At 32.5% G+C, this 23788-nt stretch overlaps 2 protein-coding genes across 14 annotated transcripts in view; both read left to right on the top strand.

Moving 5' to 3' along the window:
• Nucleotides 1–23788, top strand: part of LOC119636582 (smoothelin-like) — a 53014-nt gene that overhangs the window by 27498 nt on the left and 1728 nt on the right. For 9 of the 13 annotated variants that reach the window (XM_038032025.1, XM_038032043.1, XM_038032071.1 and 6 more), the window contains 7 exons: nt 7442–7552; nt 7614–7689; nt 9084–9260; nt 19160–19267; nt 20511–20610; nt 22761–22953; nt 23633–23784. In XM_038032025.1, coding sequence (XP_037887953.1) covers nt 7442–7552; nt 7614–7689; nt 9084–9260; nt 19160–19267; nt 20511–20610; nt 22761–22953; nt 23633–23784 — 917 coding nt within the window. Of the gene's footprint in view, nt 1–7441; nt 7553–7613; nt 7690–8545; nt 8648–9083; nt 9261–13547; nt 13741–19159; nt 19268–20510; nt 20611–22760; nt 22954–23632; nt 23785–23788 lie in introns of those variants that run through there. The other 4 variants (XM_038032033.1, XM_038032052.1, XM_038032127.1 and 1 more) reach the window with 4 other exon arrangements.
• LOC119636643 lies at nt 9292–13379 on the top strand. The gene has a single exon (XM_038032138.1). It carries the CDS (start codon nt 9440–9442, stop codon nt 13361–13363), a length of 3924 nt encoding a protein of 1307 aa, XP_037888066.1. The 5' UTR covers nt 9292–9439; the 3' UTR covers nt 13364–13379.

Below are 23788 nucleotides of genomic sequence, written 5' to 3'. Positions count from 1 at the left end.
CAGCAAAAAAAAAAAAATATCGTAAGATTAGAGAACGACAAAAATAGATAATTTTGTTCATAATTTTCTGTTTAATGTAAACGCATACATACATACATACATACATACATACATACACGCATACACATCACATATAGGAAAAAATTTAAGTTTTTTTATTTTGTTTTTTTTTTTGTAGCGCATTTTGGAAAGAGAACAGAGCAGTAGTAGCAATATTTCCCGGTTATGAAATATTTTGTATAGAAAATGAATTTTTACTTATTACAAATGAATTGTGTGAGAATAAAGCAAAAAGAAAGAAAAAAAAGAAAAAAAAAATAAGAATAGAAAATGCATAAGGAAGAAGCAAAAAATTTTAAATTAAACGAGAAATATGAATCTGCGCTATGGACTTAATCAACATTTTTTTAAGTACCTTATAAGTGCTTTACACAGATTAATGTGAATCTTAAAATAGCTTTAAAGGATATGTATGTAAGCACATATTTATAGAAGGCGTGGCAGCAAGCCAAACACAATAGTATCGAATTTTAGAAAGCCATCTTGTTTGCCTATGGTTGATAAAGGATTAAAGAAAACTCTTATTTTCTTCTTTTTATTAAGATGCTTAGATCGGTGTTAAACATGATTTGTTACTATTTACGAATATATATATATATACAAGCCCATGTATGTATGTATGTGTGTGTGTGTGTGCCTTTGTCTTAAAGTTTTTATCATATTTCCTAACCTAACCCTTAGAAATTCTAAACATGCGAGGATCATGTATTTAAAGAATGTGTGTATTCCTTATGGTATCTTTAGTGCTTACATCTCTACATTTATTCCGTATAATAATGATAATGACGTTGAGTAAATACAAAAAAGGAAACACTTAGGATATATTTTTGGGCATATGTTTTGTATATGTTTATATATATGGTAGAGTACTTGTAATACGGTCAACTCACTAGCCTATCGTTATCGATATCAAAAAAGTGGAAACAAACATTTTCGGTAACGTTACACCTTTTATTAGAGGTAGAAAATTAGTTTATAATTAATCAGCGAAATAATTTAAAATTTTCTACCTCTAATAAAATATATATATATATATATGCATATATATGCATGCATGTATATATAGATGTGCATATGTATAAAGGAAGACATGAATAAAAGCGGAACTATAAATGAAGAAAAGACAAGCTATTGTTTGGTTAGGTCGAATCTGTTTAGGCCTTACAGCTTGCTTTTTATGGTTTGCAAAAAATTAAACATCATACTTACGATTAATTTAAGATATGCCTGTCAAACATATGCCCATAATAATAATAATAATAATAATAATAATAAACGTTTCTTATTAGAATGTAAAATATTATATATGTTTTTATGTGTATATATATGGGACTATATGTATATATAGATATATATATATATATATATATATATATATATATAAGATTTCCTATTAAAAGGCTTTCCTATCGAAGATCGTTTTCAATCTTCTTCGCAACTTATGCAACAAATTTATTCCAAAAATATGCCCAAATAGCATCAGAGACGTTCTCGAGAATGACGTTTAACCTGGAGCCATAATCTGCATCTTTTTCACGCACTATCTCAGCAAATCGCTTCTCTTTTTATACTTGTACGCATAAAGTTTGACAAAATTGCTTTCCGCTTATAAGGATGACTATAACGGTCGCAAGTTAGCAACTTGACTATAACGATCGTAACTTTAAAAAATTCTTATTGATTTGGAGTAATTCTTCAAAATTAGATTAGAGAAAGACAAGAATGAAAAGACTATGAGGCCAAGTTTCAAAAGATGGCGGAGACTAATGAAAGATCCCATGCTTCTATTGAACAACCCCTTGAAATGACGACTTACCATTGCCTGATTCCTGATTTATTTTTAATTTCATTAAGAGTTTTTAATTTATTATTTCTTTACTTACGTAATTTATTAAATGGTTTTGATTTTCTGACAGTTCCGTATTTCACGTTCACAGCCCGAATTCGAAATTCAAATTTTCTTTCGAAAATAAACTAACAAATTTAGTTAGTTCACTATTATTGTTGATTTAAATTTGCAATTTTATCAACATTTCATTTAAAAAAAAAAAAATCTTTCTTTCCATCTAACTATTAGAAAGCGATTACCTTATTTAATGTAATGAATGACGATGAAGGTCTTGGGTTCCTTATACAACGGTTATGTATAATAAGCTTTGGAGCATTACAAAGCTGATAATGTTCTTTTAGCAAACACTTTTCAACCAATATCACAATTAATAATTTGATAGATATAAAAAAAAAAAAAATAAAAATAAAAAATTTAATTGAAAACGAAAGTGTATTATACGCTACGATACAATTAATAAATTATTTAAAATGAAGTCTAAATGCAATTTATGGTCTGGGGAAGCGATCTAAATAGCTTTAGTTTAGCGCATTAAAAATATGCAAGAAAAGAAAAAAAAAATAAAATGAATAAATAAAAAGCTCCTAAATAAATACGCACCCAAATAGATGCGAGCGTAACAAAAAGACAAAGTATGTGAATGAATGCACATCATATAGGCAAGCAGGCAGGCAAGCAGGCAGGCATATACGCACAAGTATGTACTAAATTAGTTCCACATATTTGTTTTTAGTAAAATCAGAGCGAAGGATTGTCACACGTAGATGTACGTGAATAGAATGTAAAAAATAATTTTTTTTTTTTTTTTTTTAATTTTCTGTATATATAAATATTCTAAATTTAGCAAAAAAAAAAAAAAAAAAACAAAAAAATCAACTCTCTCTCTCGCATAGTGTAATGTCCGTGATTTTGACTTTGATATCTTACAAGCGTAGAACAAAAAACTATTGAAAGTCGCAAAATTTATTATGGAGCGACTGAGTATATTGTAGATTCTAATAAAAGATCATCACTGCCAAAGGCAAGAATAAATTTAATCATGTTATCTTTTTGTTAGCGCCTTAATTTACTTTGTTAATTAAACGTTTGTGTAACATTTGCGCATCTGCATGCATTAACCACAATCTATATATTTCCGTTAGTATCGCGAAAAAAAAAAAAATTTCAGCTACGTCATCTTCGAAAGAAAAGACAAAACAATTTTTACCTTTAATTCAATCTGTAATCAATTGTTGTCACTCACAGATTCACAATATAGAGCTATATGTGTAAATGTGTAAGTGCTGTAGTGTTTACCCACCATTTCTGGTATGACTAAATGAATAATTAACAAATGTAATTTATTTATATATGCACAGTAGTGCGGGAAAAAGTCTACTCAAGGAAAACCAACCAAACCCTCCCCTCTTCCGCGCCAAAAAAAGAGAAAAACACATTTTTCTAACTTTTATCTCGATTTTGCAGCATATTCGGGATAAGCGATATTTTTTTGAATCTTCTTTATGATTCTTTCAAGGAAAACTTCAAGAAAGATTGTAGAAAAAAAAAAAAACATTTTCTCCTTTGCACCTTTTTATGTTATATGTACCTGATCCAGTAGATTTGAAATCTAGAGAATTTCCTAATCGTCTTTGAAGCAACGAAAATCTTTATACAATTGTTGTATCAAAATGAAAAAAATCTTTTGTAATCACGAAGCCTCTAAAGTTAAAACCCGTCACTAGTCTCTCTTTCATACATACTCTCTATTGGATTGAATGGACTTTCAGAATAAAAGTTTAGTTGATGTATTTGTTGTATTATATCGTTAAGAAGCGAAAAACTCGGAAAACAAAAGTGTTCACAACTTTTTTATTATAGGCGTGTGGGCATTGTAGGCGTGTTCCATGACCGATTTGGATTATTTTCAAATTCCTTTTTACATTTGTAGGCGATATATTATATATATCATATACCGATTATAACGCGGGCCAGCCTATCTCAGTGTACGAAATTTCATCAATATATTTAAAAAATTGCCCATAGACAAGCTTAGAATCATTTTCTAAAGCGGTCGGTATAATAAAAGAGAAGTGACTCAAGCCCTTCTAGTTGTTACGCACGTCCGCAAAAACTTAGTTTACCCTTAATGTACTACAAGTTGTGGTGTATGGTATAAAAATAAGAGTCCTTCCTACCTACCTTCGTCGGACCAGTATATCGAAACTGGAATATCTTTTCTAAAACTGCATAGTTGTGTGTCAGTGGGTCGATCGAGACCACATGTAGCTGACTATACGAAATAGTGGTAGCGAATTTTTCTTATAGATTGTAAATCTGATGATCCCGGTAAACGTTTACATTGGCTTTTGCATCACAGCCTGATACGAATAATGAATCTCTGGATTTTGCCCAATGGTCGGCGTGACTGTCGGCGGTTAATGCCTACATTTTTAAATCTAGTTTGTAGCTAACAATACAAAGGAGTAGATGTCAAACTTGATTTTTCTCAACGCGGTCTTTTTACAATGCTGAGCATTTCAGCAATAGGGAACAAACAGCTAATCCAATGCATGAACAGAGACAAATTTGATATCACTATATGCTAGATTTGTTTTAATTAAACAAATTGGAAAACATCTGCATTATGGTTATCGTTAGCTTGGAATTTCCAAACTTAACATAGCAAAAGAAATTCTCATATAGGGCAACTGTTTCAATTAAACGCACCTTTGCACTTACTGTCTGCCCTAAGCGAAACAATTGTGTTCTGTTTAACGTTTTCCATCGTGGAATCTTTCAAAGATCGAAAGTTTTCTTGCTTTTCTTTTCACCGTTTTTCTTTAATTTTACAAAAATTTTATTTCGATAACATATTCTTGCATATATAATATATCGTATCGTATATTAGTTGCTGCTCCTATTATGTTACAATTAAATATGATTTATACAACAATTCACGAATAATATGAAATTCGTATGTATTATGCATTTTTGACCAGAAATCCTTTCTCCTTTTGTACCAAGGGTCAATAGTTTTTCAGTTTTCCCCTTTAAAGTAGAATTCACTTGCTTATAAGTGAATTTTAATGTAGGGAAAAAGTTTATACGAATTATTGCAAGTCATACTAGTAAACACTTGTATGACTTATCTCAGTTAAAATTTATAATAATAAAAAATTCATAATTGACAAATGAATATATATGAATATTTTTTTGTATTTGAGATTTCTAAAGCGTCCAGAAATACTTGTCATAGCTTATAAAAATTAATATATATCTAATCGATATCGGAAAAGAGCAGATGCGAAAACATTGATTAACTAAATGGCTTAAAAAGTTGGCCGTAATTACTAGAAAAATTGAGATTAGGCTTATTAGGGTTTTCTAGAAAAACAATAAAAATAATGAAAAAGAAAATTTAGTCTCTCTTTCTTTTACTCTTCCATACGTCGATACAAGTCCTAATCTTATCCGTATGCTCATACGCCTTGTTATCCGTTCTTTATTACTGAAGCACTGCGTTGTAAAATCTGAAGCTTGATATGTAACCTTTTTATTGACAGCTACACATTATATTTAAAAATGGTAGGCATTGCCTCCCGACCATCAAGCGGATAATACCGTGTAATCAATCACAGCAGCCAGCATAAATGTGTACAAGGACTATGAAAACTATTAGTAAAAAAAAAAAGAAAAGAAAAGAAAAATGGAAGTAATCAATCAATCCAATAATCGACAAATTTTCAGACAAATAACTTCTCCTTGATAGCTCTTGTTTACCTTATGAGTAGTAAACGGAGAATGAAAAAAAAGTGAATGATCACTTATCGGCATGGACGATTTCTTCCGTTTTCTTTCTTTTTTGCATAATTAATAGGATCCTCTATAAAATAAATAAAGAAAATTTCAGCTTTCAATCAATCTTATAAATTATAATTTATGAGCGATAAACAAAAACCCATAAGTTTTTGTTTGGAGCAACATATATATATCCAGCTTAGGATTTGCGGAAGCCGGGTGCTTTAAGTAATATCTTCGATAAAGTTGAGGTTGATTGAGCTTCATTTTTGCGATCAGGAGAATGTTTACCACAGACATTGTATAAAGAGATGGAGAGACGGACATGCTTATATCGTTTTAGAATTTCATTCTAATTAAAAATAAAACCACTTTACGGTATCTCTCGAGTTTCCTTCTAAGTGTTGTAAACATCTTGACAACATCAATATACCCTTCAGCTATCGATGATAGGAGATGAACTTCCCTTCAAATTTGCGAACATTTAACTTGGGATGAAGTTTAAAAGAAATTTCAATAATAACTTTTTTCAAAAAAAAAAAAAAAAATGTCAATTTTTATGAATAATATTATATATATAGAAATATAGGTATATATATAAATGAGAAGTTTTTTTTTTGCATCACTGTTTTCGTATAATATATGCATATATGTAGTTGTGCTTTGAGATCATCTCGGCCAATGTTCATATAGAATGTGTAACCAAAAATAGACACGTGTTTAGTTTGTTTAGTATGTATCCTATACGTCTAAAGAATAAATTTATTTTTCCACGCTAGATATTACCAAAAATGGAAAAAGAAAATTAATTTATTGAAAGTTCTATAAATATATAGGTATATATATATATATATATATACATGTGAGCTGATAGATGATTTAAGATTATACGAGAATTATTAACAAAATTATTATTATTATTATTATTATTATTATTAATAGTGAGAGATTTATCAACATCGACCGCCATGGGACAGATGTAATCACTGCGTACATTATTTGTTTATCCGCTTGTATGTTCTGTTTTTTTTTTTTTTTTTTTTTTTTTTTTATGGTACTCTCTTTAAAACCTTAAAAGAACGCCAAAGCGTAAATATATAGAAAGAGAATTTTGAATAAAAAAAACAAAGAACAAAAAAATAAAGCTATAGGTAAAAAATTTTAAAAATCTTAAATAGTTTATTTTAAACAAGTGGAAACACTGCAGTGGTATGCGGTCCGCCATTAAATACCTTACGCCACTACTGCGCTTAATACGATTGGTCATGTAACGACTTTTCAAAATAAGATCTAATGCCGGGAAATAATCGAAAAGATGATTCAATTCGAAAAATTTTCAATTGGGTCTAAACACGTCGATATACCAAATTTCATTACAATATATTTTTTATCGGTTGCGACATCAACATGAGCAAAAAAGACGGACAGACGGACGGATAGACGTACGGGCAGACAAGCTTAGATCGATGCAAATCTTGATTCTGAATCGATCGATATAATACAAGATGAGTCTATCTCCAAGTCCATCCGAGTGCAGCATACATCCGCACAAACCACAACTGTAGGTGTAGGATATAAAAATATTTTCAGCTTGATTTGCTACGCATGAAATTGAGCGAAACGATTTATTATAGGCGAACAAGACTCAATTCTTTTATGTTTTTATTATGACTATTGTTATTACTAATTATTTATTTATTTATTTACTTATTTTTTTTTTTTGTTTTTGTTGGGCATTTTCTTTCTTTCTAGGTTAAGATAATACGCAAAACGAAAACTAAAACTGGAAACTCTTCGTCATCAGTTTCTCGTACAACTTGTGATTTAGAGGAGATTTGGGACGAATACATATTAAAAGAATTGGTAAGTTTATGGATATTTTGTTTGTTTGTATATTTTTAATATATTTTTTTCAAATTTCCAGTTGGATCAAGCGAAAACCTATGAGGAACGTCGCAAAATACGTGCACGTCTAAGAGAACTTATGGCTGAACGTGAAGGTAATGTTATATGTATTTAATTTTGAAAAGCAATTTTTTCAGATAAAAAGCCATGTATATATATACATATATATTAGGTAGTCCGGAAATTTCTTGCGATTTCCCACTATGAAATAAAATCTTTTTTCTTATACGTATAAAAAATAAAACATATTGCTTTGGATGAATGGAATGAAATTTTTCGACGATCTTGCGAATTGTGATGTGTCGATCAGGTTCAATCGTAAATTTCAATGATATTTGGCCTACAAGAACGTGATAAAGCTTTCATTTTAGAAATTTCTCAAACCAATTTTGATAGACGCATTCTGTCGCAGCATTATTTCCACACCCCTCACGTATTTCTCTATGTACCTTCGCAGCCTTTTTACCTTAAATACTCACTTTGATCATTCCCGTCTTACTTACATGTCTCACATTTTGAAAGGTTGCTTACGAACTAAACATAAGTCTGCTCTACATAACAATATACATATATATATAGCTTTAATGCTAATTATCTGTCTAGCTACCTGAAACGGGTTATTTTAATCTGGAAAAAGCAGAAAAAATTTCCGTACAACCTAATATATAATGAATGCAAACTTTACCCTTTAAGAGGTAAGGGAGTCATATGTATTGTATATATATATATATATATATATATATATATTTAAATATATGTAATATATATATTATTATATAATATCAAGGCTATCCGTCATGCACAATGCGAAATTTGAAAAATCACGAAAGTATTCCAATAATTTATAGAACAATTTTTGCTTCGAAATATTTAATGATTTCTTCTTTAAATATTTTTTTTTTTTTTTTTTGTTTTGTTTGTTATTTTTGTATTTTTATATTTTTATTGTAGATTCAAGTTAGAGTTGCATCAAGTAACTTGACCTTGAGAGAGATGTGAGGTTAAGTCATTATATTTTGTAAATGTATCAATTGTACGCGAACAAATAAATAGGTATTTAAACGATTAGATGTTGACATATATATATATATATTATAAATGTCTGTGTCGTTTAAAGCAATTCTGTGAGTTTCTGTGATCTTTCTTCATATCTTTTATTTCTGTTCTTTCATATTTTTTTTTTTTTTTTTTTTTTTTTTTTTTTTTTTACTATAACTTTTTTTTAAACTCATATATTTTCATTTACCCTTTCGTTTCATTTAATTCGACGTCAATTGTCGGTCTGTTTTTTGTTCGCTCGAACGATTAAGCTCAAGATGCCCGTAACGGGACTTGTTATTCTGTGAAAATAAAAATTCAAGTAATCGTCATTGTGTTGGTGTTATTTGTTAAAATGTTCATATTGAATTTTTTATTTCACATACATACTAACCCATACTATTTTTCATCTTTCTTCTAATTGGTTTTTGTTTTTGTTTTTGGTATATAGAAAAAAATTCTCAATCAGACAAATTGTCTGAAAGTGAAGTTGAAAAAAAAGTCGTCGTTCAAGAAGAAGAAGAAGAAGAGGAAGAAGACGAAACGAGTGCCAGCGAATCGGCGAAAGTGATTGAAGAAAGCTCGGCTGATAATAAAAAAAAGGAAACTTCGACAATAGACTTGAAAAGTGAGCAACGTTCTGAACAAATACACGATAGAATTAATTTAGTTAAATTATTTAATGATAATAATGATGATCCAAAAATAATTGATACTGTTAAGGAAGTAGAGATAAAAGCGGGAATTAAAGAACCAATACAAAATACAGTAGATATCAATAGTGTGGACTGTGCATCTTCTTCCAGTATGAGTTACGCAAAAAATAAATTTTTTGCAGCGACTAACTGTAACGCAGCTTTTAGTAAGCCATTTTTAGGTAAGGACACGCAAAAATGCGACGATACAGTACTTTTGCATACATTAGGTGTACCGCAAAAAGAAGATTCGGGAACTGAAAGTGGCGAGGATTTACGTTTATTATGCAATCACTTGCAAATTACAAATAATTCCAATATCATTGACGATGTCACATCGGCTTTGAAGCGCCTTGAGCGTTACCTTAATGACGGTAGCGATATAACAGCAGTCGACTCAGAAAAGCGTAGAGTATTATTGGCTTTAGTCTCGCGTCTACAGGCGGCGCTTAAATCGCCCGAGAAGTTAGCTGAAATCGCAGCCGCAATGTCAGAAATAGACGATGCTAACAAAATCGTGTACGGCGAGACATCTTCACCAGAGGCTGACAGTCATCGATCAAACAACAAGCATCGGCTAGGTAAACGTCGTGGCCGTGCTAATCGTCATACAATTGGTGTAACACGCGAAGAATTGGCCGATGCTAGACGTTATATGCTCGATATGGAAACAATGGAAAGTTTCTCACCTGGTATCGACGTTAGTACTGACGCACAATATCAGTGCTTCTCGGCTCCTAGAAAACTATCTTACGATGGTGCAATGAATGAGCAAAACGCAACGAATTATTCAATTTTATCTCAATGCAAAACGAACAACGTTGAGAATGCTCCCAAACCAAATTGGATAAATCATAATAAATTGTATACTTATCCAGCAGCGAATACATCTGAGACGTCGCAACCGATTTCGGGCAATTATTTACTTAATATAAATAAAAATCGTTCGGAAAGAGTTGTTAAACAGACATCTTGGCCTCCGGAGGATAGTCAAGAGATGAACTCTTATGAAAATTCACCTGTGAAATCTGTGCGCTTTTCAAACAAAAAATATTTAATGAAACGTGCAAATACAATCGACATACCAAAGGTGAAAAAACATTCAAACGGGGAATACTATGACTCCGAGGACGATGACAAAAGTAGATTTATTGGCCTTAAGCGTACTATACAGGTGGATATTAAGAAACCTGTAGGCAATGTCGTACCACCTTTTGAGCCAAAAACTGAAAATGATCGCAAATTTCTATCATTTATTAATAAACACAGCGATCGGCCAAGCTTGAGTTGGAATAGTTCCCGTCCGGTGTCCAATTGGAGCAATAAATTTGGTTCATTAAAACACACTTTTGAAGTAGGTGCAACCGCTACTGCCACGGCCAATAAACCCCCGCAAGCCCCTGGACATGTGTCTAATAAAAATCATTGGAATAAATATACGAGTAATCATGAGATTAACCAAACACAACCAATTTTCGCAGAAACTAGAAGAAGACTCGATCAAAAACGATTGGATATGCAGAGCCGAGAAAGGGATGCTATGCATCCCGTTCTCAAACCGATTGCAATGATTAATCAATTTAAACATGCACCGAACTCTGGATTTAAGCATGTGGACAGCACAGAGTTCAAAAAGACATCAACTTACAACCCTGACCCGCAGTTGACTACCAATGGTAATGTGAATACATGGAAATCTCCACCACCGCGATCAGAGAATTATAGTACGTTTTCGCCTCCGCTATCATTAGAATTTAACGCCCCTAAAATTGTCTACTCGAATCCAGATTTTTATGCGAAGCGAAACATGTTAGAGGAACGATCAATAAACGATGGCGTTTCCCAAATACAAAGGCACAATTCTTTGCGTTCATCGAATTTGAATAAATTGCAACTTGACGAAAAGAAGAAACGACCATCTTTGCCTAATACTGGCGACCCATTTGCCGGTCAACATATACCATCGTTACAAAATATACAGCAAAATGTATCCAATTTTTCTAGTATGCCAGCTACAAAAAATATTTCTCTTCCTTATGGCAGTCTTTCAACGAACACTTATGCTAGTCAACCATGTTTATCGGCTGCTGTAGAAAACGATATGAGTGACACTTTGAATCGATTTCGTGAAGACTCCCTTACTAATCCGAAAGCTATTCCATTGATTTTAACCCTTGACAATCCTTTATATTGCCCGGATATGACTGCCGCAGACTTAAACGTGAATAGTCGTGCGAGTAAATCCTTGCAAAACAACGAATTGACGCATAACGTTCAAACGTCAGATAACCCAAGGACAAGTACTCATTTGACCGAATATCATGCTATATCTAAAGTGATGGGGAAACCGCAATGTCAGACAGCTGTCACGATCGGGAAACGAACCGCTTATAGGAACGATGAAGAGATGTTTAATAAGAATTCTGATTCTGCTAAAAATCTCCTAACTACTATGAAAAACATCGCCAAAAGTAACGGCGAGTCAAAGCAATTTAAAGGTATTGTATTTTCACCAAAAGTGGAAATTCATCAGGACGATGATTCCGCTTACTCGGAGGCGAACGGTGTTAATTCCGAGGATAACAGGAATTCTTCGCTTCATCACGATCAACATATATCAAAGTTAACATCTACGTCTGGGCAGACCATGGATTCGTTCGAACCGCAGAGCATGGTTAGTCGGACGGGGCCAAGCATTTCTTATCGGTATGAACAAGGGAATCAAACGGATAAATCTTCTTTAACATCTGATGTGAATTGCGACACGTCCTACGTAGTATACAATAATGTTTCTGCACCAAATACTAGTTGGGTTTCGAAATCGTCCATTATCGATGAGAATAAAACGTTTAGAGATAACGGTGATATGCTCAAGAATGTGAAACAGAGCGACAAACAGCAAATCATTAATTATGAAAATTCTTTGAATACATCGCAATCTCAATTGAAGAGGGCAACACCACATTATACGGCCACATCAACGGTCAATCAATCAAAAATCCCTTATCAATCGGTCCAACCAGTTCTCGCCAATCACTTATCTCACTTCACTAAGTCCAATATACCTGCTGAACTGCAAAAAGGGCAGGAACATAAAAGCTCAAATATATATAATGATCGCATAATTATGACGCACACCGAGCCTCAATCAGATCAGAGATCGGTATACATTTCCGCAACGGCTCCCGATACCCCTGATATCGTGAAATCATCACTGCCAAAAGATGATAGTCAAGTAATCCTCAAGAAATTCGGTCCTCCACAAAGACACCACTATATGCCTAACGCATATCAAAATCCGTACAATAATAGTATCAAATCCCCGAGCACAGCCACTAATACGTCAACGAGTAAGTACATTTATAAAAAGTCACAAGAGCCACATAACAAAATTGAACAAAATCAGAACTGTTCAGAAACTATGCCAGAAGATTTTATACCGCGTAATATAGTTTACAATAATGTTTACAACTTTACTTTAATGTCAAAACGGCAAGATAACGACAACATTATACCGAACAATCATTTGAGATCAATTAAGTTAAGGAAGTGCGATTCATGGAATCAGATACCGGAATTATCAAATGCTCATTGCAACGAGACGTCGGCCACATTTAAAAGCATCTCGACAATCGAATCGAATGAATTGAAACGTAGCAAGTCGGGACACAATTTAGCGGCGCCGAAAATGTTCGAAGCCGGTATTAATAAGGCTGAAATTAGGGAGAAACAGAAAACAGTTGCGGCCTATTTTTCAGGTCAAAAATCTCCCACCTATCAAGTGACCAACCATGCTAACCAAGAGACGCAGGCAGTGCAAATGCGAAAGTCATCTGTAAATCGAAATAAGGCGAATGAAAAATTAACTGCCAATCGGAAGTCATATGTAGCAAGCTCATCAACCGCTTTTCCTATTGGATGTAGTGGTGGCGGTGCATTATCCCGTAGCGCTACAATGCCGCATATCGCAAATCTTAATTTGCTAGATGAAAGTAATGTAGAGGATGCCTTTGAGCAGCTGATTATGGGCTCATGAAAAGCCGTTCAATTTCAGAACTCATTAATAATAATAATAATGTAATAATGTCTGGACATTCCAACCAAACAATAGAACGTTAGAAGGGAAAAAAATTTATTATACGCACACATTTACATAAACATTTAGCACATTTTTGTTTAATTCATACAATTGCCCCTCGGACATCAGACAATTTTTAAAGCAGATAACTAGCCATGCAGAGTGAATGACTGTTCACTTAACAGAGCATAAAAGTTCAACAATTACGATCATAAATATATTACAATTTTATTGTCGCTGGCACTTTCAACGCTCGATTTTGGATTTAAAAAATGAACAAAAATTCTATGAAAAAACAACAACGTTTTTAATATACATACGTACATGCATATATCGTGAGTTGATGAAAAAATAAAAAAAAAAATAAAAAAAAAAAAAACAAATTTGATTTTACATTTTGATCATTCATTCATGCTTCTCAGTGCGTTCTTGTGCTTTCAAATTGAATGAAATTCAATATCCTTAGCCCCTGTGTCCAAAAGACTATAACCAATACTCATTTTTTTTTTTTTTGTTTTTTTTATTTGATATGCATTAATATAAAGCATTTACCGAATTTTAAATTGCCTGGCGTTAAACTGACACATATTGCACATGCCTTTCTTTCACTTCCTCATTAATGTTATTTCGTCCCAGTGTTGTAATGTTGTAAGATCGTCTTCTAAATCTATTGAAAGTGAATTTAAGATCAAAAAAAGACAGACATACGCAATCGATAAATTTACAAGGAGGCGAGCAGTATTTGAACATCTGAGTATTATTATGTAACAAATTTTACACTTATAGAGAGATTTGTTCAAAAAAACAAAAAAAAAAATGAATTTTTTTTTCTCGAAAAATATTTATTTTGTTCACTTGTGCTAGAGCTTTTTTCATTGCTCAAACCACTTTTGATATGCGTTTTTCCAGCGTATTCTGATTTGAGCCCTTCCAGCGATGCGGCCTTTATCTCCCTAATCGTGGCGAAATTCTATCCTTTCATGAGTCATTCCAGGAAACAGTTGCAGGGATCCAAGTCGTACATTGGAATAAAGTCAATGTCTGTGCCATGTTTAAAATCTGCATTTAATGAGAAGAGAATTGAATGTCCATTAATCTCGTTCTACCTGTTTCTCGGTCACATTCGAATTCTTAAATTTCATTCTTCTTCATATGTCATTCTTACATTCTTCGATGTTTTACAAAATCAAATTTTGAAAAGAAAAACAAAAAGACAAGACAAAAAAGACGATGAAGTATGAATTGGACATATTTTATTGATTGATTGATGCACTATTGATCTGATAACAATAATTATTAAAAAATTGAAGCTATAAGACCTAATATCGTTTCAATTCGATACAAAGGGCGCTCTTCGCCCGCAAAAGAAGAAAAAAAGCAGTTTCCTCGTTTGTTTATTCTCCGGAAATAACGTAGTTGCCCTTATATTATGCAAGAAAGGACTTACAACGGACATATAGGTAAACAAAACATTTCAGTTTGAACATGTTTGACATGTTTTCCAGCAACTAAATAGAGGAACGGGCCGAGTTCCCTTTAGTCACCAACCCATTGAGTCTAAAATCTCTGATAAATCAGCTTTAGCAGGTCAGAACATTTCACAAATTCACTTCCTGACCTGTCAGATAACTTCTTGCAAGTACCGGATGCTTGAATTTTCCTTTGTGCCGCTCCGACCACATGCAATGTCTTAAATGGACTTTAGTTGTTCTACACTTCGCGCAGCTAACTGATGGAGTGTGATGGAAAAGGGTCCTCTTACAGCTATGGCGCATTTCAACTCCATGCCTTAGTTTGACAAGCAAAGTTGCTTGCAATTAGTCAACTATGATGGAGCTTTTACATCAATCTAGAATTTATATAGTGGGCCTTATTGAAAAGTCTTCTCGCCTTTTCCCGTGGTTTCGGGATCCTTTTTGTAGACTACAATTTTCAAGTGATTCCAAAATGTCATGTGATTGATGTTTAGTGCATTTCAGGGATTGCGAGGTGCATCCTTGGCATAGAAATTTCCGGAACGGAATCGGGCATTCTATGCAAAGTTGCGTGCGATCAAATTCATTTTTGATGGCGTTTATCCTTGAGCGAAACGTGGCAAAGTACCAAATTTCATGAACACATTAATTGAAAATGATGTGGATAGATAGATAGACATAGGAACCACGGATGGGTTGAACCAATCTTTTATGCGTATCACTGAATAAAGAAAACTAACGCAACTTAACTTAATTATTCTATAATATTAAATGGGCGTGGTTGATTTTCTTTTGTATTTTCAGAATAAAAGTGAAAATTTATATGATACAGTTTTTTTTTTTGTATAGACGTATCGACGTTGTAGGCATATCCTATGACCGATTCGGATCATTTTCAAATTCTTTCGCAAATTTGTTGGCAATATCTTCATGTTTGCGGACTGAGGTATATTTACCATAGACACGACACCCACCATTTTCATACGAAGACATAGTTTTCATGAAAGCCGTAATATTGGAGGAATCATTAAATTGTGTTAGTATCTAGAAAATAGATCTACATGATCCAAATTCGGTAAGCGCGGTTTCTATGCCAATTTACTATTATGAACTAATTTTCACAACGAAGTGTTGAAAATTATACCTTTTGCCTATATAAAGATTCAGTTTTAGTCGGAACGGTTATATAAGTGGTGGTTGAGAAAATTGCCAAACCGATCCAAAGTTTTCACACCCAATTTAGAATGCCGAAATACTATTACTTAAAATTGCAAATAATCCGATATAATGACTTATCAAAATAGGGTGATTGAGAAAGTGGATCGATCCAAAGTATTTCCGATAGCGTCTGCCCTTGAGGCAAAACACTTCAGCCTAACAAATTTCATTTAAAAAACTCCCTAACATTTGCGACCTCTAGCTTGACCACAAGTTTACATGGACAGTCATCGCACGGACGGACAGACAGGTGAACAGACAGGCTTAGATCGATTCAGAATCATTCTCGGTATAATAAAAGTTGGATTTATCTTAAGCCCTTCTGCGTGTTATATACGTTCGCCAGATCCTGTACCGCAAGCGGTGTAGGGTATAAAAATTTTTAATGAACATTTCAAAGTATTTACTAAGTAAAAGGGAAAAAAATACTTTTTTTTTATTTTTCAAAATTTACAATGCGCTCTAATCACTTAATGAAATGCATAAAGTGCATCGATTATTTTGACTTGCGCAGGCCAATATTGAGAAATTTTTAATTAACTAAGTCCCGTATAAGCATTTAGTTTAAGCAGTTAACTATGCAAATATTCATAATATGACAGAATAACGTTCTGTTTCGTTTTTCCAATTAAATTATGTAATGGGACACAAGTCTACACTTATTCTTCCTGGCATGTGAAACAAAACCATAATCACGTTATATATGAATTTGGTGTGACTTTTTAAATATTCAATTTCATTTATTTTAAATAAAATTTTATTTTTATATTTATGCATACAGATATGTATATATACAACCATTTGCATGAATATATACGAATCAAACGTTTCATACTTAACTTAATTATTAAGAAAATTACAATTTTTATCTAAATAGTTCTCTCCTTAATAGAAGATTTTTTAAATATATAACTAAAAAACGCTATAGTGGGCTACAGCCCACCATTAAGTATCCTACACCACTTCGCTTAATACACATAATGCACATAATGACTTTTCAAAACAAGGGGTTTTATAAAGAGAAATGGTCAAAAAAGTAATCCAATCCGATCCAATAATTTTCCTTCTTGGGTCAAAGCATGTCGTTATACCAAATTGCTGCAAATTGAACACAAGAAAACAGGATGGACGGAGAGACAGACATGGTGCTGTAACAAATTTCGTCAAACTATCGCAGAAGTTGCGTAGATTGAGCACAAGAACACAAGAAGGACAGACGGACAGACAAATTCAAACTAGTTTAGAAAGTGAATTCAGAATGATCGGCATAACAAAAAAGAGATCGGTCTATTTCAAGCCCTTCTTGAGCGTTGCATACACCTGCAGAAACTTAATATACCCTTGTACAAAAAGTGGTGTAGCGTAAAATTCATAAATAAAATGTATATATATATATATATATATATATATATATATCTATGCCAGAAAAGCAGACTTTATTGTTGAGCGGACAAAAATATGATACACGCCGATATAGCATATTCCATTAAACACACATAAGCACATTGTACGATTATCGCAAGTCAAACAAAATTATGACGTCTTCTGATATGCAAAAAATCGAAAATATTCTATAAAATTTAATTTTGTTTTCGCATAAGCAGAACGCGCTTACGTGCTGTGCTGCCTGCCTGCCTACAGAGCAATTGCGAAGCATCTTTTTGTTTTTTCCTTGAAGAGAATTCAAAATCAATTCACATATGCAATACAATGCAATTGGTATTCGGTTTAAGTTTGCAAATTCATACAAAATGCGTCCTCAGTCAAGTGCTGGGAGGAGGAGGAGGAGGAGGAGGTGCAGAATGTTTTTTGTTATGATGGCCAGCAACAAAGACACGATCTTTTTATTCAATGTTTTTTTTTTTTTTTTCAGTGACTAGATGGTTGGTTATATTATCTGTGGTGTAGGATGAATTGTTTTTGACGCCTATGACGTACTTTGGTCTGCATATCTGCCCATAAATTTATTTGGGGATATAAGAAGTAACATCGTTCGTTATTCTTCTCTTTGTTCTTTTTAAATATGATTTCAAATAAGATTTTTATTGAAAGTCTTTCGTGCTTTCGTGTGACATCAGAAGTAAGTTGTGTTGACTGGCTGCCGCTTCGCTTCTATCGTCGTTTCATCGGCGCACGCACTTAACGGTACTTTTTCGAAAAATCCCATTATGCCTTTGTTCACTATTATTATTATTATTTTTCCTTTTTTTTTTTTTTTTTTTTCTTTTACTCACCGCCTTCAACAAATGCATACTTTTTCTAAGGTTAAATGTGAATGATGAGGACACGCTTCGAAGCCATATTGAATTGAATATGGTTTTGAGAATTTTTTCGCTACTTTTTTCTACGGTGGCAATTTGCTAGCGTCTATTCATTCGATCGATCGATGATCTTCGCGGGTAAAGTGACAAAAAGTCATTCGTCAATTTTGGAAAAATTTCTCCGAGAGACGATAGTTTGGTTTCTTTGAGAACCAAAAAAAAAAAAGAAGAAAATTTGCATAAAACAAGAGTCATCTTATTAATGAACCAAATAAGTTTGACATGTAGTCTGCTTTAGTGTAGCGTAATTAGATAGAAACGAGATATCAGTGACAATAATTCAATAACTTTTGCAATACCGTTTGAACTTTTCTCATCCTGCCCTTGTATATATCATTAATATGTTATCTGTGCGTGTGTGTGTGTGTGTGCGTTCGTGCATCCACATATACATATGCGTGTGTTTGTGCGTTCATATTTTAAATAAATTCAATATTAAAATCGATGCAATGGTAGCGTTTTGTTCTAAGAATAAAATATTTTTGTAAATATATTTGTAGTCTTTGTTCATTTCTTTTATTATTGTATTATGCGCATATATAATGAAACGATTTGAAGAACGTAAAACCCAGTAAGAGAATAATTATTTTTAATTTCCTGTAAATACATATTATTTTCATAAAATTTATGCATGACCCGTATGTTTCCTTCCGTATTGTCTGCTTCCTTCATTTATAATATTATTTAAAAAGATCAGACAGACAGAATTAAAACACATTTATTCTATTTACTATATATAGAAGAAAAACATCAGCAACAACAACAACAACAGGCAACTACATCTACAACTGCTGAGACAATAACAGGCACAACAGATGATGGTACGGTTGTAACAAGTACAACAAAAGGTAAGTAAATTAAAAAAAAAAAAAAAACAGAACCATTTACACTCATCAGTTATTAAGAGATGTTTTTGTTTATTCCCTATATACCGTTAGAAATAATCGTGTATTCGCGAATTTGTGCATACGCATGTAAAACGCGAAAAGACTTATTATGTGCGGTTACCTTTAAGATTGTACTGCTCACAACAAGTTTATGGAATCGAGTTAGGCCTGTCAGACCTTTTGACCGGCTGATTTTATTTTTTGCATATATCCCTGTGTTATATAGTTTAGTTATAGTTCATCATTTTTCGCGATACATTGACGTAACATATGAAGTGAACTTTCGTCCACAAACGTATTCTATGGAGACTGGATTGAATTGAATCATTTTTACGAATAGATCAAATACAATGCGCCCAATTGCGTGGAGTAAAATGTGCAATCATTTATATTGTGGCGTGTGAGTTGAACGTAAGAAAACAAGTGGGACAGGCAGGGCGGTCTAACAAATTTCATCGAAATATCTCAAAAGTTGCGACCTGCAGGCCGAGCCTAAGAAAACGAGACGGACAGATGGACAAAGATAACGATCTACCGAATTTCATCAAGATATCTCAATATATTACGATCTATAGGTTCAATAGGTTGAACATAAGGCAAAAAACGGACGGCCATGACGATATACTAACTTTCCTCTAAATATTTACAAAAAATTGTGGCTCTTAGGTTGAACATAAGCATACAAGACGGACAGAAAAGTTTGAATTAATTCAAAAAGTGATCTTGAATCCGATCGATATAATAAAAAGTGAGTGAGTCTATCTCAAGTCCTTCATCCACGCAAACTTAATATACTCATGTACCACAAGTGCTGTAGGATGTAATAGCCCTTCGGATGGCAACAAAGTCTAATTACTAATATTTTATGATGAAAATTGTTACAAAATAGTGACATGTCTCATAAATTTATCTTGCTCGATGGGGAACACACGAGTTGATTTCTCGGACCTCTTCTCCTAAAATAGTTGTCGGATTCACTATTTCGCGAAAGAAATTTAATTTCAGCAGAATTTGTATTTGGATCATGGCACGTTCACGTTCACGTTCACATTTTTTTTCTTTCTTATTTTGTTTTTTGTTCCCCTCCAGCCCAGACGGGGGAATAAGTTGGGATATAAGCTTTTATGACGGGAGGAATTTATGTAGGGTGTTTAATTAAAAGTTAACTTTGTATTATAATAGTGAAATTTTATATAATTTTTAGTTACAACACGTACTGTTGCCGGGACCGCGGTTAAGCCTTTGTCACCATTTGCTAAATTCAAACAACTCGATACACAAAACTCACAGCAGCAAACTGTAAAGTAAGAATATTTTTAATTCATTTATTCATGTGTACATATATATATAATATGTGAAATTATTGTATATATTGTATATTTTATATTCTATATATATGTGGTGTAAAAGAAGAACCATACACTTGGTAGCGCTAATGGTATATAAAATACATTGAATATTTGAAAAAGAATATAATTTTTCACAACACATTTTGCACCAGGAACAAAAAACGCTTAAGATAAACGATTGTAGATAAGGAGATGGTTGGTGTTGGTTTTTTCTTGTTCTTCTTGTTTTTTTTTTTTTAACTTTTATTATATAATGTATTTTATTATAACTACAACTAATTTGCAATGATGTTAAGATAACTGAGATTTAAAGAGTAAATATATTAAATTAAATTTCAAACTACACTTTTTAGGGTTAGGTGCCTTTTGTAAGTGATGATAAACGCTTTCTAATGTGCAATATTTAATATACTTGAAATATTGTAGTACTCGTACAGCATAACAATTACATTTTTGTTTGACATAGACGACAAAAATTTCTTTTTCGTTTTTAAATAATTCCTTTTTAAATATAGGTAAGAGTTGTTTGTGTACTTTCACATCGATTGTAGTTGTGCTTTTATCATATCATTTCAATAGAAAACCCGTTGCCACTTTAATGCCTTAATAACAGGACACATCTATTACAAACGCTGCACTACGATTCCCAATCATAAAAGAAAGGATACCTTCCGGTATAACGAAAAGCATGGCGCCATGCTCCCAAACCTAGGCTTTTTACTTTTTAAATTCAACAACTTCTATTACTGTAGTGTTACTATAGGAAAATGTGAGCAGCATGTTTATGTCAATCTCATAGCCAGCAATTGCATCTTCTAGATGCACTTAATTAAAAACGAATGACCCGTTGCGAAGCGCATTAAGCGGCTTTTCATAGAAACGCTCATAATTTAAAAGGATTCGTGTTATGGGCATTTTACTATTTACTATACCCATCACCGACGGATGAGGAGTGTATTCATTTTGTGAAAACGCTTGCAACGCCCAGAAGGAGGCCATACGCACAAAGTAATATGAACGCTCGGCAATATAGCATTCGCTGTTTTTGCCTGTTGGCAGCACTGCTTCCTAGATAAATGACGCGAAGCGTATGTTTTATGCAATTTATATGTCCAGTCTTGTAAGTTACTTAGCTCCAGTGTTATAATGCACTCTGTATTCGGCCACGGTTGTAACGATTAAAACAAGCGATCGAAATCGAAATGTCTAAGCTTTCAGATTTCGAAAGTGGACCAATGCATATGTCGACATTCGCAATGATAAAAATCTTATTGTAATTAGGATATTGCTGGTAAACATTGCCAAGTTCGAAGATAATAGTGCGCCCATATATATATACCAACACGAAACCAACACGATTTATATCTGATTGGAGAAGTTATCGGAATTTTATCAAATATATTCCCTGGCCAGTACAATCGCCGGACTTTTACATAATTACACCATTCTGCAGAGTTTTAGAGGAGAGGGGGTTTTAGAAGCAAATTTCCCTCACGTACGATAACATTTGTTTGAAACTTACTCATCACTCTACGAATCAATTAGGTGAACAATTGCATCTGCTCTACTGACAAATGCTGGCCGGATATCTTATATTAACAAATGAATAAATATTGCGTACACGTAGTATGTTCATATTATTTTATCCATTCCCGGTATATATGGCCATGGCGTTTTCATTTCAGAAATCACAACATCTCTCACAAATCTATATACCAACTTTAAACAGAACAGCTTTTTTAAGACTATTCAAATAAGTAGAACGATAAAAGTGAAGAATTGCAAATGTATTGTTATGACGCGCGAAGTACAACATGAAAGTCATGATTTATTGTCGTTACAATCTCTCTTAAATACTGATTTTCCTTAATATATACATATATATGTTAGTGATTTTTCCAAACAAAGTGTAGTTAAATATATTGTACATATACATATATATATATATATATACATATATATATATATATATATATACAAAATATTAAATAAATGTTTAACAAAAAACTCGTAGTAGAGACTTAACCACAAAATCTTTAACTAAGTGATGATGATAACGTTTGAAAGAGTGTTCAAAATTGTCAATGAACGTTTGTGTTGTTCAGATATTCAACAATAAACAACAAAAACAACAAACAGCAACAACAACAACGGGGTGAAAGTACAGTCTCGCCTACAACAACGGTTGGTAATAATGCACCGATATTTCAATTTACTGATCCAGCTCTAAATGCAAGGGCTGCTACGGTTAAGGAGCAACTTTTGCAGTGGTGTCAGTCAAAAACAATGGAATATGAGGTATCCTAAAATAAAAAGTAATGAAAAATCAAACAAAATCATGCTGTTTGCTATTCTTATAAACATTATGATAATGATGATGATAATATGATAAAAACGATTTGTTGTTATTGTTTCAAAAAAAAAAAAAAAAAAAAAAACAGTATAAATAAATAAATAAATAAATTTAATTTAATGAATATAATAAAATATCAAATTACTAAAAACTATTTATTTATTTAATGCATTTATACTAAAATACCAAACAATTTTACTTTATCTATAAATAATCGTAAATAATGGCTAAAGGCTTTTTTATTTATTTATTTTGTTTTTTTTGTTTTTTTTTTTTTTACCAATATTTTCTAATGTTTACATATTTTATTATCTGCTGTACATATTGTTGTTGTATTTAATTTAAAAAGCTTAAGCTTCGTTCGGTGTTTATTTTTAATAATTAATTTTTTTTTTTTTTTTTAATATACTTGACGATCGGAGTTGAGATTATACCTATTTAAAAAAAAAAAAAAAAAAGTAAAAAAACTCACTTCAATCTCTACTTAAATGCTTATAAATACTTTATTTTTATTGCATGATATAATAAATAGATTATGTATGTAGGAAATTTTATTCTATCGATTCACATGAATATAATGAAATTCATAATTGATGTTATTTTTTCTATATGTAATGTTTTCAGAACGTTCAAATAACTAACTTTAGTACGAGCTGGTCCGACGGTTTAGCATTTTGTGCCCTTATACATCATTTTCTGCCAGGCGCCTTTGACTATAACCAACTAACACCACAAAATAGGAGAAAGAATTTCGAACTAGCTTTCACCGTTGCCGAGTAA

The sequence above is a fragment of the Glossina fuscipes genome, unplaced genomic scaffold, assembly GCF_014805625.2.
Source record: "Glossina fuscipes isolate IAEA_lab_2018 unplaced genomic scaffold, Yale_Gfus_2 0, whole genome shotgun sequence".
Taxonomy (NCBI): domain Eukaryota; kingdom Metazoa; phylum Arthropoda; class Insecta; order Diptera; family Glossinidae; genus Glossina; species Glossina fuscipes.
This window is presented reverse-complemented; position numbering and strand designations above follow the sequence as displayed.